Raw genomic sequence first — 13183 nt, 5'->3', positions numbered from 1 at the left:
AAAATATACCAAAATTAATATACCACAGAAATACTTAAAGATACCAAAGTTTATATTTGGTATATTGATATAGTACTATATTCAAAATAAACCATAGTGTTAAAAATTTTCCAGATTGTCAGCCAAAACATCTAAAACCCGATGATAGTAAGCGTTTTTTGTCTTACATAAGTATTATAATGCTTATTACATTTTTAGGATGCATAATTACTGTAGTTATTATGGTATATGCCGAAAATCACGACTCAAGCTTGAAAATTACTCGTTGTATTCGATTTTTATCGATTTGTGGGAGCGAAAGTGGGCGTGGTAAAAATTTGAAACAATCTTGATCTGCGTGCAAACATAACAAGTTATGTCGAAAAAGATGTATAGCTCTATCTATTATAGTCTCGGAGATCCTGTGTTTCATATGAACGGACGGACAGACAGACAGACATCGTTATATCTTCTTAGCTGCTGACGCTGATCAATAATATGTACATATGTGTACTTTTTTGTGTCGGAAATAACTCCTTCTGCCTGTTAAATACATTTGCTGCAGGCACACAGTTATAATACCCTTCTTCCTTTAGAAAAATATCGTTATATTGTAAATATAATTTACTTAATAAAACTTAAAATTTAATTTAATGTTTCTACGTAAGACTGAATGAAAAATGCTGAATAATAATCTGTTTACAAGAAATGAACAGTTTGTTAACTTTAATCCTTTAAAGAGTTAAGCAAATGCCAGAACAATAAGCAAAACTACCTTTTTGCCTATTATCAGTTAAATTGATGTTTAGGCGCAATCCAATAAATTATTTATTTATGTAAGCTCTCAAAGTAATGCAAGAATGTATCATGCGGCGAAATTGAAACCGAGACGCGTGAAAGAGAAAAAAGAAGGTGGAGAGTAGAAGAGTCGTCCTCAGCAAATGAGGGCGTGCTCACAAATGAGACAACACCTGTCCACATGAAACATGAAGGTAACAAGCATTATAGCAGACTACCGCGGCCACGACCACGAGCAAGGCAAGGCAAGGACTCGAGGCAGAAGCAGAATCAGAAGCAGAAGCGGACAAGAAGAAGGATTGAGCAAGGGGTTGCAGTTGGCAAGCTCAAGTGGCGGATGCTTGGCAAGAAGTTTGGCTTACATTGGCGTGCCGTCCGACTGACTGACTGACTGACTTACCGAGTGACTGACATTTGAATTACGAGAAGCTTGTAAGTTGAAGAAGTGGCAGCAGGTTGAAGCAATAGAAGAGATGGAGAGAGAGGGAGAGAGAGACTAAGAGAAAGAGAGAAAGAGAGAGACTGGTGGTAACTCTCAACACAAACTCAACAAAATGACACGACTTGACTTGGCTGCCAAGCGTGAACGCATACAAGTTGGAGTTGGTCGAGTCGCAACTTGGCCAAGAAAAACTAAAAAAAAAAAATAGAAATGATCAGTTGAAGGGAAAAGCGAAGAGGAGCGGGATTAAATATAGTTGAAGTTCTTCTTCTTCTTCTTTTGCTAGTAGTTTTGCCTATTTACTTGGCCGAAACTAAGTGAAGCAAGTCGGAACTTTGAACGCAGCCTCCAATCAAATTGCTGCAAACAAGGCATAATTTATGTGCCACATTGAAGCGCCCCAAAAGGACGCTTTAAGCTGCAACAGATTGAATTGAGAATCAAAAGACCATGGCGTCCACTCCAACATAGAACACAGAAAAAACCAAACCAAAGCAGAGCAGAGCAGAGCACACATAAAAACAATGCATCAACCATTTCAGGGACTCCTCAACTTGCCCGACAACTTGGCGACATGGCGTACCCCGAAAGAGAAGAGTGAGAATGGAAGCTGGGGACTCGCTTTTGCCAGCATGACTGGTAATTGCAGATTTATGACCCGAAACATGTGGACAACTTTAGTCCACAATCAAAAAAACCAAAAAAAGAACAAAGAAATCCTCACACAAAAGGGGCAAAAACAAACCGAATTTAACTATTTTTTGCTGTAGTGCTTGCGAAAGTTTTTGGCGGGAACATTTTTGAGCGTTTCTGCATAATAAATTTTTGAAAAGTGGATTAAAATGGCACAGAAATATTTCAATTCTTCTGGCTGTTATTTTCTCAAACACACCCAGTGTGTGTGTGTGAGAGAGAGAGAGAGAGAGAGAGAGAGAGAGAGGGCGGGTGACATTCAGACAAACATAGCGACACTTTTGCTTTTTGGCCGTGAGAGAATACAATTTTTATAACATATTTTTAGGCGTGCTGCAGCCAACGGAATGTGGCCGAATATGCAAAAGAATTTCAAATACGACTAAAAGCGAAATATGTGCACAACAAACGTGGCCTTTAGACCGATTCTCATCTCCCATCTCCAATCTCCCAATCCCTGCCCCTTCTCTCTCTCTTCTCTGTTTTCCCGTTGGCGAATCTGCTCTGATTTCGATGCTTTTTTAACTGTCTGACATTTTGACATTTGTCGCTGTCAGACATAACAATCGAAAAATTGTAAAAATGGTAATAACAACACACGCTCACACACATGTGTATCCATCCTTGTATATGTGTATGTGTGCGCATACAAATGACAAATAAAATTAGACCCAAATTGCCATTGAAGGCTGCCTTGCAAATTGTGATAAATTCACATGAATCGACTAACAAGCCAAGCTAAATTAATAGCTTCCTCTTCCTCCTAAATACATATGTTTATTAAAAATATTATATATGATTTTGTTTGCACAAAAGTTATGCAATTTATCAATTTTATTTTTTTGAAACTTGACAAATCGATTATCAGTCAAATACTTAAATTTGATTCATGTTATTTCGGACACAATGACAACCAAATTTTAAATGAGTTGTCATAAAAATATAATTGAACCTACTTATTGGCGAAAGATAATCTCTATCTGAAACTAAAAGTTTATAGCTTAATAAATATAATTATTTAATTGCACAAAAATTCCAGTTCAAAAATTGTACAACTTAAAACCTTTTTAATATGTTACATATGTATGTGAAGTAAAAAAATAGAACTGATAATAGCAGGTTTTGAAGGAGTAATACAATTCTCTTTTTTTTAAATAAATCAATTTGGTAATTAGAAATATAAAGTGACTACAAGATAACTAAATATAAAATCAATCAACCCATTCTATTTAAAATACACAATAATAATTATAGCTCTTAAAGTTAGAATAGAAGAGTTTTATGACCAGGAAATGAATGTAATATACAGAATGAGGAGCCAATAATGTTTCTTAAACAACAGTCTGTCTACCCATCCGTCTGTCTGTCTGTCCGTCTAGATTTTGGATCCAGTTTATTTTCGATTATTAAGGAGATGATTATTCATTCCTCCTTCGAAAGTTGAAAGAAAAGAGTTAGAAGTGTAATTTGAAATGTAGTCTTAACGATTTCAGCGTTTTCTTTTTTGTTGTGTCGGTTGGAAAAACTTAAAAGTAATTCAAGAAACAGTTGCTTTAATGATGTCTAGAATATTTTTTTCTGTTTAGTATATTTTAAGTGTAATTATATCTCGTTATATATATTTATTGGGTATATTTATGTATTTATTCCATTATTTTGTTGTTCTCAAAAGTTGGTAGTGGATATCTCACCGTCAAGTATACTCGACTGTAGCTTTGTCACTAGTTTTACATTGAAGTCAGTCATTTTTATGCAGACTAGACTAGGAGCATTATAGTAAATTTGCAGCATAACTTGTGTACTCAATTTAATTTTTCACTTTTTAACGTAAAAGAGTGATTAACACTTATTTATTTGTTAGAGGGCGAGCTTCGTTTTATTTCTTTCTGCCTTCATTATCTTTTTTAGAAAAGCTGCAACAATTAATCAATTAGATTGTAGATTATTTTTTTGCTCGACTGTCTCTAGTTGTCGTTAAGTATATAATGGTTCTGAATAAATACATAATCCTACCAGATATAAGTCCTGCAATATCCTTATTTTGATAGCAAGTAACTCATTGCTGACCCAACGAAGGTCGGCTGAGCTCTATGCGAAACTGTCTGCAGTTTGCAAAAGGCTTATGAATTTGTAGGCCCCTTAATGCCAACTAGAAGCTTTTGTGCTTATAAATTTTATGAGGTGTACAGCACAACAGAACAGAGCAGAGAAGAGCAGGAGAGAGGTGGAGGGGTCATTGGGGTCATATGACTGCAAGGGTCATGAAATGGTGGCTAAGTGAAGCTCAAACGGGTTGAACTGCAATTGCAAATGCAATTACGTGCCGTCCAGTTACCAGGTTGCATTACGGCCAACAACATGTTGATCGTGCTGCATGCCACTCCTGCCGGTACGTGTGGCATAAATTCAGCTGGAACGTTGCACGTTTGTTGAATGCGTAGCAGCGGTCGCATTGTTTTTTATCTATGACTCCGCCGGGCATGCTGCAGAGTAAGCGGTGCAAAGTTTTTAATTAAGAATTGCAGCTGAAGGCAGCGCTAATAACTTTTGGCCCTCTGGCAATTGGCAGCGGTGTAGCTGAGGCTGATGCTAAGGCTGAGGCGCAACAAATTCGATCTTTTCATGTTGCAAAGACAAACACCAGGAATGCAAATACAAATCAAAATCAATCTGCATGTTCGAAAAGGACCAAACAAAAAAAATATATGCACATAACTTGTCCTTGCCTCCGTTTTGGGGACAAACTGTTCTTGTCGTTTGCCTTGGCCGGCTAAAAAAAAGTTTGTGCAGTGCCAAATCCCTTGCAACTCGTATACCCAGTGTCTGAAGGAGTCGCTTAAAAGTGGGGAATGATGTGTGTCCAATTTAAATGGATATCGATACACAAAAAATCGATTTTAAACTGACAATCTGGTATATTTTGCACTGAATGGTATAGTTTTTTGATAGTAATCAATACTGACAATCTGTATATTTTGCACTCAATGGTTTATTTTTAATGCAGTGCTATATCAATATACCAATTATAGCCTTTGGTATATTTGTAGATTTTTGTGGAATATAAATTTTGAATATTTTAAAAAGAGGTGAATAATGTGTTTTAAATTCATATAGATATCAATACACAAAATCAAAGGACTCAGAAATGTGGTTCAATTCAAATCATACAAAGATATCAGTCAAACACTTGTTTCATAAATTTATTTATGTATATTATTTAATTGACTACATGGTATTCACAGTTGAGCACACCCGAAACTCAGTTGCTTTTTGCTGGCTGCCTGCAACCGAAGGGAAATCGAAAAACTAATTTTCGACAACAAAATCAAAGAAGGCGCTGCTCAAAAAATGGTTTGCATAAAATTTCCATAATACAATTTCGATAATTTCGCAAGTCACAAACAAAAAAAAAAATAAAGAAGCAGGCAAAAACTGCGATACAGAAAGTGCAGTTTCGTCGTGCAGCTGACACAGAAAACTTGCCGTATAAATCCAGTCGGAGCGTTTCTCTCCTTCTCCCCGTCTATCATTCTATCTGTCTCTGTCTCCCATCTCTGTGTCTATCTCTGTCTGTGTCCTAGCCTCATGACGGCCCATCAGATTCGGTTAACGTACACTCGACGACAAGTTGACACTTTCTTAGCAGCAGCATCACACAGAACAACGTGTCTCTGTGTGGTTCCAAACCGTGCAAACGAGCGTAACTGACTGTAAGCTACCCTGTAATCAAGGAAAGTAATCCTCAGTGTTGCTGATGAAATAAATACAAATTTGTTTCGATTGTCATCCATTTTATCAACACTTATTGAAACTACTTTTTCTGAGTCACTCGAATTGAGAATTGAGCTACCCATTTCATAGGCCCTTCAGCTTGTTGCCAGAATTCGGTTGAACGAGGTTGGTATTTATGTCAGGACTCGCGACACGGCTGAAGTCATCAATCATTCGATAGTATTTTATGCGCAATGCCTCGGACGTGTCAAGTTCTTTGGGTTGCGTGGCATTTCGGAGATGTTGCATGCCCCAAGGTCGGCATCAGTTCAATGTTATTACCAATTAAGTGCAGATTAATGCACTGATTGATGACACGACACATAAAGAAAATGTTTCTTATAGAGATGGAGAATTCACTATTAAAAGCAATAAGTTTACTGAAAAACTTTCATCTATAATGCAGATCTTTATTAAGCTTCAGGCCGCTGCCTCGCTTGTCAATCACAAGTATTACGATGCAGAAAGAGAGAGAGCAAGAATGAGACGGAGGGGAAAAAATTCCAAGATCAACAATGGCCTCGAGTGTTTATCCAAGAAATGGGAACTGCAACCACAGACTACAAACTTTAACTTATCCATGCACGTTCAGATTGCACTGTCAGCAATTTTTCTTTTTCCTTAAACTTTTTCCACATGCCAACTTTGCACTGCGCTTTGTTTTCCCTACCCAACAACAAATGACAAATGATGTCAGTGTTGGGGCTTGACACTAGAATACTATACTATATATATATAGATCTCTTTTCACACATATGTACATACATATATAATAAGCTCGAAGGATATGCTTAAAGTTTCATTGATTATCCATAATTGAAAGGCGTTAAGCAATTGACAAAACTCAAAAGTCACATATTAACTACTAATTAATCCGACTAACTTATCAGCAATGCAATTCAAATTGATTTGTTTTCCATTGCAATTTGATTAATGCTTCACTGTTGTGTTAACAATTTGATAAATTGATTATTTTGCTGGAGAGTAATTAAATGGAAATCCGTTTGCTTTAGAGACATCTTCATTTGCACAGAGTTGAAAATTAGTTACTAACTTTCGGGTCAAAGATACATGTTAATCTTTAATTTGCAGCAGCTGAGACTTATCAAAGGAATATCCTTTGTGCTTAAGTCCAATGCCAAATTACATTCAACATCAAATCAAGTCTGACTTGAAGAAGCATGTTTAATGCAATTTCCTCTGAAACATCTAACAATTTGTCCACAGTTATAAGTATATGTGATTGCTTTTGTTTATTCATAATAATGCGTTTGAATTTTGCACAATTTAAATACACTTCACAAATAGCCAAACTACTTATAAATAAATTAGTTTAACACTCGATTATCTTTTAATTGACAATCACAAATTTTTAACAAATTCAATGGATTAACTTTACATTTTCTAGATCTTTTTATACCAGGTACTCATAGGGTAGAAGGGTATTATAACTTTGTGACTACAGGAAATGTATGTAACAGGCAGAAGGAGGCATCTCCGACCCCGTAATAAATATAGATATATTCTTAATTAGCGTCCGTCTGTCTGACTGCTAGATCTCAGAGGCATAAGTAGCGCAAATCGAATAACAAAAGTAATTCTAAAGCTAGGTCTTTGATACGTAACTTACTATAATAATTACAGTATTTATGATTCCTTAAAATTTTGTTGAAAACAGATAAAAAGTGTAAAAGTTATTTATGAAATACTTTTCTATGGCAAAAACGCATACTGCAATAGAGTCTTAGTTGCTTTGGCTTGCAATTTGGTATTTTGTATTTTAAGTGTAGTCCATATATAAATATACTTATATAGCATTAACTTTATTTGAGTATTTTTGCGGTATATTTATTTCATATTTTTTAATCTATTACCAAACTGTTTTGCTTTATTCAAAATGAGTAGCTGGTATCTAAAAGTCAAGCACAGTCGACTGTAGCTTCCTTACTTGTTAGAATTCAACTTAAGGTCAAATTTCTTAAACTTGCAAGCAAAAGAATATCATTGTATGAACAATTCTTGTCCTTAAATGAAAAAGGCTATTCTTAAAGCTTTATCCTTCAATAAGTACATCAAGAGACGTTGTCGATTATCCTCAGCACAAAGTGCTTTGAAATTGAATTGGCCATGAAGCTCAAGTCAACTATAGTTGAGTTATCATAGAAATGAGTTATTTGTTGTACAGATTATCATAAATAAAGGCGAGCTTTCAAAGGTCAGCGAAACGAAGATTGAAGCCATAAAATACAACTTAAATAAAATGTTTTGCTAAGAAATATTTTAGTACATACGTTTATATATATAAATATATTCTTAATATTAGCAAAATTCGATGTTTTCAATAACCTGTTTACTAGTAACAATTATTAATTTTAATTAAAATTGGCCGTAACTGAAATTATAGTCGATTTGGATTATTTACATTTAGTTTCACTAATTTATGAATAATAATAATATGTTAAGGCTTTTGCTCCAGTATTATATTTAATTCAAATTGTATAATGTTTTAATCGACTTTTTATAGTTAACATGAAGACGCTTGATTTCTGTGCTTTTGCAAAGTAACTGTATAAATATCTGAGACTACCAAAATACACTAACAATAAACTAAGGTATCCATAATGCATGGACAATTTGAAATTACACTTTAGTAAATTAAACTGTTACACAGAAAGAAAAAAATCTAGATTTGAAATCTTGATTGAAAATCTTTTGGATTGAAATAAAATCTTCTAATCAAGATTTTTTGTTGAAAAAATCTAAAAATAAGGTTTTTCTTTTAAATTTGCATTTTGACCTTCTGAAACTTAGAATGAAAATCTAAACTTATGCAATTTATTTCACAAAGTTTCAATTTTGATATTATTCCATTCTTTGAATATGAATACATTTTGAATTACAATTTTGACTGATGATTTTTTTCTTGATCCTTAGCACTTTGTGTCTGCGTACAAATTTTATATAAAAATGATTAACTTTTGTTGTTGATTTTGAATTTCAATAATTTTTATCTTGGATATGTCTAGCTCATTCAATATTATTTCAGTGATACTAAATACCTTAATTCGTAATGCTATACAAATAATCTATTTTATATCAGTAGTACCGAATGCGTGGAATTCACTCTGCTGGTTGAATATCTGTCATAGTAGAAAACGTAAAAGTTGATTTTGAAAAGTAAAAAAAAATAGCATGAAACTTACTTCGATCAGATGGCGGGCATCAAACGCAGACGGAGCAAGAGCAGGAGCATGTTTTGGCCTTAAGGAGTCAAAGAGGTCCGCCAAAAAGGACAGCAGCCACGAATTTCATTATCAAGCATGACCCTAGGCTGTTGTAATAGAGCGCACACCTTAAAGTTTGAGTTCTATGGCGGAGCTGGCTAATGAGTCTACTGGTAAAGCGAAAAGCCAGAGAAGGGATGAGAGAAGGGGAGAGTGCGGAGGTTGTCGCTCTGATGGCCACATCGAAATGTCAATTGGCGCATGCCTTTTGGCCAAGTAATTATGTTTGATGACTTGGTGGTCGCTCAGCTGGTCTGCAGTAAAAGCTAATAAGCCAGAAGGACAATTGCAGATATAGAGGATGGCGTAAAAGGAGACGCAACTCAGACGATATAATCCAGATAAAATGTTGTTAAATTGTCAGATGAGACAGTTGATGGATGAAATGCGATGCATGAATAATGAATCAGTGAAAACTATATTAAATACAGCTAAATGAAACGGTGACAGAAAATCATTTTTATTATTATTTATTATTGCACATTCCTTCCTCTTTTGAAGTAAAAATCGTTTGTACTGCTTGCCATTACAAATTCTAATCGTCAAAAGCGCCATCTATGGTAAAGTAGTAGAAAAAAGCGAGTCTGCCGTTCGTTATGCGATGTTCTCTATTTTATAGCAATTTGTAATCCATAAAAATGTAAGCAAGCAGTGCACAGTTTCGCCAGTCAGGGAAAGCAGTTCAAATATTCGACGTTTTTCATGTGTTGTTGATTGAGTTGCTGCGCCGAATATAGCAAGCGATTTCGAAATGTGATGTTAAGCGATGTTTATGAAAATATAGCAATTGGTCGAACATCGCACTGAACTTGGTAGAATCTATGAAATGCTGGTGATGATTTATAAGCAGTTCAAACACCAAGCAGTGAACTTGGATTAAATTCATTAACCTTAAAATGCAGAATTTGTGATTTCATATAATATGATTTGTCTTGGTCGCATGTAGTTACAGATTCTATCTAAAAAGTTAAATGAAAAGTGTGCTACTCTTGTTGGTCTTGGCATTATTTTACGTTTGTGATTTTTTGAAAATATTTATTTATGAATATATATATTCAGATATATGCGATGCAGTTTTAATCGACAATGGCATTGGCAGAGCATAATATTATATTCAAGTAACTCTTCCTCAAGTCTACCCGTCAATGCGTCAGTTTCCTACGGGCAGGTTATACAGGAAGTTTCTTGTCACTGTGGAAATTTGCCAAAGTTCAAATTTAACCTAATATACACAACATAGGTTCTAATGATTATACTATTTCTTTTTTTTTTTTAGTTTCTGCATCAGAGTGTAGAATTCGTGAGATACAATATAAATAAAGTTAAAGGAAATCCAATGAACGAAATATAAAGATTGATACTAGAATAATAAAACACCAATTACAAAATCTTTGGAAAAAAAGTTTCTGTCGAGATATTATTGAAAAAAACATATTAGAAAAATATATGTAATTTTAACGTTTTCTAATCAAAATTAAGGTCAACAACAACTTTTAAAAACAACTTTTAATGAGAATAACAATAAATTTATTTATGAAATCGCAATCTAACAATCTATTTCTATCCCACATTTAAAATTTTAACGTAATTCGTATCAAGGAGCGATCAAAATATTTTTGGCGCTGCCAGACAGTTCAAAGTTTGGCGTTGCCAGGGAAACTGTGGCGAGGCAAACAAATCGTTTTTTTCCATGTTGAAATGTCATGCGTTTGCCGCAGTTTTTATACAATTGGCAAAAGAAACTGCACAAAATGTTTGAGAAAAGCAGTGAAAACAGTTTAACATCCTCGGGCAGCATTCAGGAAATTGCGGGACGTCTAGCGGAGGAGCAGCAGCGTCTGCGTCAATTGGAGGCCACCAGCTCACCCAAAGAGCGCACTTTGTTCGTGCTGGGTAGCAAGTGTGTGGTAAGTTGTTGTTGTTGTCTCTCAGCTAATAGAAAACAATTGCGAATGAAAATCAGAATTAGATTAAAACAAGTAAGAAAGCACACTCGACTGTGAGATACCCGCTACCCATTTTTAATAAAGGTAAAATATTGCGGTATTATTTTTAAAATATACCGAAAATACTAAAAAAAACTATTAAAAATATACCAAATGGTATGTTTGGTATATCGATATAGTACACCATTAAAAATATACCATAGACGGCACAATGGACCAGATTATCGGCCAAAGCAACTAAAAGCGCTAGTAAGTAGGCGTTTTTGCCCATTCAAAAGTATTTCTTTAATAACTTCCACAATTTTCATCTGATCGCAACCAAATTTTCAGGAATCATAACTAATATCGTAATTATTGTATATATCAAAACTTAACTCTAGCTTTAAAATTACGCTTGTTATTTGATTTTTTTGATTTGCGGGGGCGGAAGAGGACGTAGCAAAAATGTACAATAAACTTGATCTGCGTGCAAACATAACAATTGCTGTCGAAAAAAAATTATAGCTCTATCTCTTATAGTCTCTGAGATCCAGTGTTTCATACGGACGGACGGACAGACGGACATGGCTAGATCGTCTCGGCTGTTGACGCTTATCAATAAAATATATACTTTATGGGGTCGGAGATGCCTCCTTCTACCTGTTACATACATTTCCTGCCGGCACAAAGTTACCCTTCTACCTATAAAAATTCGATTCTTATGCGTCATATTCCGAAAGTGCTCATATATTTCATGGTATTTGGTCATATAACTATATATATATTATATATTATATTTCACTGATTCGTCCTATACTTGAGAATGTCTGGTGCTTCCAGTAGTGGACTTATCAAGTTTAAATTAGAGTAAAGCAGTTACTTCCTAACATTTTAGTCACTGACCGCAGAACTGGGGAGGATATACATAAACATACATGATGAAGAAATCGATTCTTTAAATATCTTAAGTCATATATGTACATTGTACATATATATTATGGTTCCGATTACTTTAAAAATAAAGCAAAGTTAAATTGCGAATTCCTTCTCAATTTTAACTCGATTATTAAAAAATGCTACCTATTTCTATCCCCTATGTTCAGGGCAAGACGATGGCCATCAACAAGTTCTTTGACCGAGACGAACAAACAATGCGCCCCACATTGGCCTTGGAGTACAGTTATGGACGCCGCATCGGCAGCGGTAGATCGGCTCAGGTGCTGAATGTATGGGAATTGGGATCCCTGGACAATGCAGAGCAGTTGCTCGAGGTGCCGATGCGAACACATGGACTACAGCAACTTTCCGCCTTTATCATGGTGGACTTGTCGCAGCCCCAACGCGTGTGGACGGATCTGGAATGCGCCTATCGCGGATTGCGGGACACGGCGCAACGCATGATGCAGTCAGCGACGCCAGAACAACGCGAATATCTGGAACGTCGTGCCTTGGAACGGATGAAACACGTCAAACAGGATGTGAGCACTCTGGAACTACTTCCGTTTCCATTGGTGATTGTGGGTGGCAAGTACGACATCTTTATGGACTTTGAGCCAGCTCTGAAGAAGCACATATGTCGTTGTCTGCGTTCCATGGCGCATCTGGTGGGCGGAGCTGTATTATTTTACTCACATAAGCTACCCAAGCTGGCCAAGGTGCTGCGAGATACCATCAGCCATCTGGGCTTCGGTAGTCCAACGAACCCTTTTCGAGCCCATATCACCGACTACAACGAGGCGTTGTCCATCTGGTTTGGCACAGACACTTGGTCACAGATTGGCATTGGCGAGTCCAGTTTGCCGAGTGTGGAACGCATTGGAGCAACATTGAGTGTGGAAGTACCGCAGCTACAGCTGGAGAAGCAGAAACAGCAATTGCCTCAGAATCCGGCCAAGGATGTGGGTTTCAGTGAGTCGATTATTGATGAGATGCGCGCACAGAAGGATGACGAACTGGCCGGGATTATGCGTGATGTCTTGCTGCGGGGTAAATTCGAAACTGTGCAGGGATAAAACTTTGACAACTTATACGAAATATAGTATTATAATTTACTTTTGAAAAATAACTAATTTTTAACTTAAGTCAGCGCACAATATAAAGAACTAGTCATTTGGTTTTGCAAAGTATTTGCAAAACTCCAGGGTTAAAAGATGGGTGAAATATTCTGAATGTAGTATTTATAGTATTTGTTTACTTCTAAATTTGAAGAAAACCGGAATGAGTTAAAAAGAACATGAATCAAAGAAACTAAGAAAATAGTTGATTCAAATGTTGTGAAATGTTTACAAAAT

The 13183-nt window shown here is 35.7% G+C and overlaps 1 protein-coding gene across 1 annotated transcript; it reads left to right on the top strand.

Moving 5' to 3' along the window:
• The first annotated feature begins 10647 nt into the window (after window positions 1–10647).
• Window positions 10648–13051, top strand: LOC117563675 (cytoplasmic dynein 2 light intermediate chain 1). Its single transcript, XM_034242101.2, has 2 exons — window positions 10648–10874; window positions 11996–13051. Exons 1-2 carry the CDS (start codon window positions 10671–10673, stop codon window positions 12902–12904), a joined length of 1113 nt encoding a protein of 370 aa, XP_034097992.1. The 5' UTR covers window positions 10648–10670; the 3' UTR covers window positions 12905–13051.
• Window positions 13052–13183: the final 132 nt, after the last annotated feature.

The sequence above is a fragment of the Drosophila albomicans genome, chromosome 2L (genome assembly GCF_009650485.2).
Source record: "Drosophila albomicans strain 15112-1751.03 chromosome 2L, ASM965048v2, whole genome shotgun sequence".
Lineage (NCBI taxonomy): Eukaryota > Metazoa > Arthropoda > Insecta > Diptera > Drosophilidae > Drosophila > Drosophila albomicans.
The sequence above is the reverse complement of the archived record's forward strand: the minus strand, read 5'-3'. Positions and strand labels throughout refer to the sequence as shown.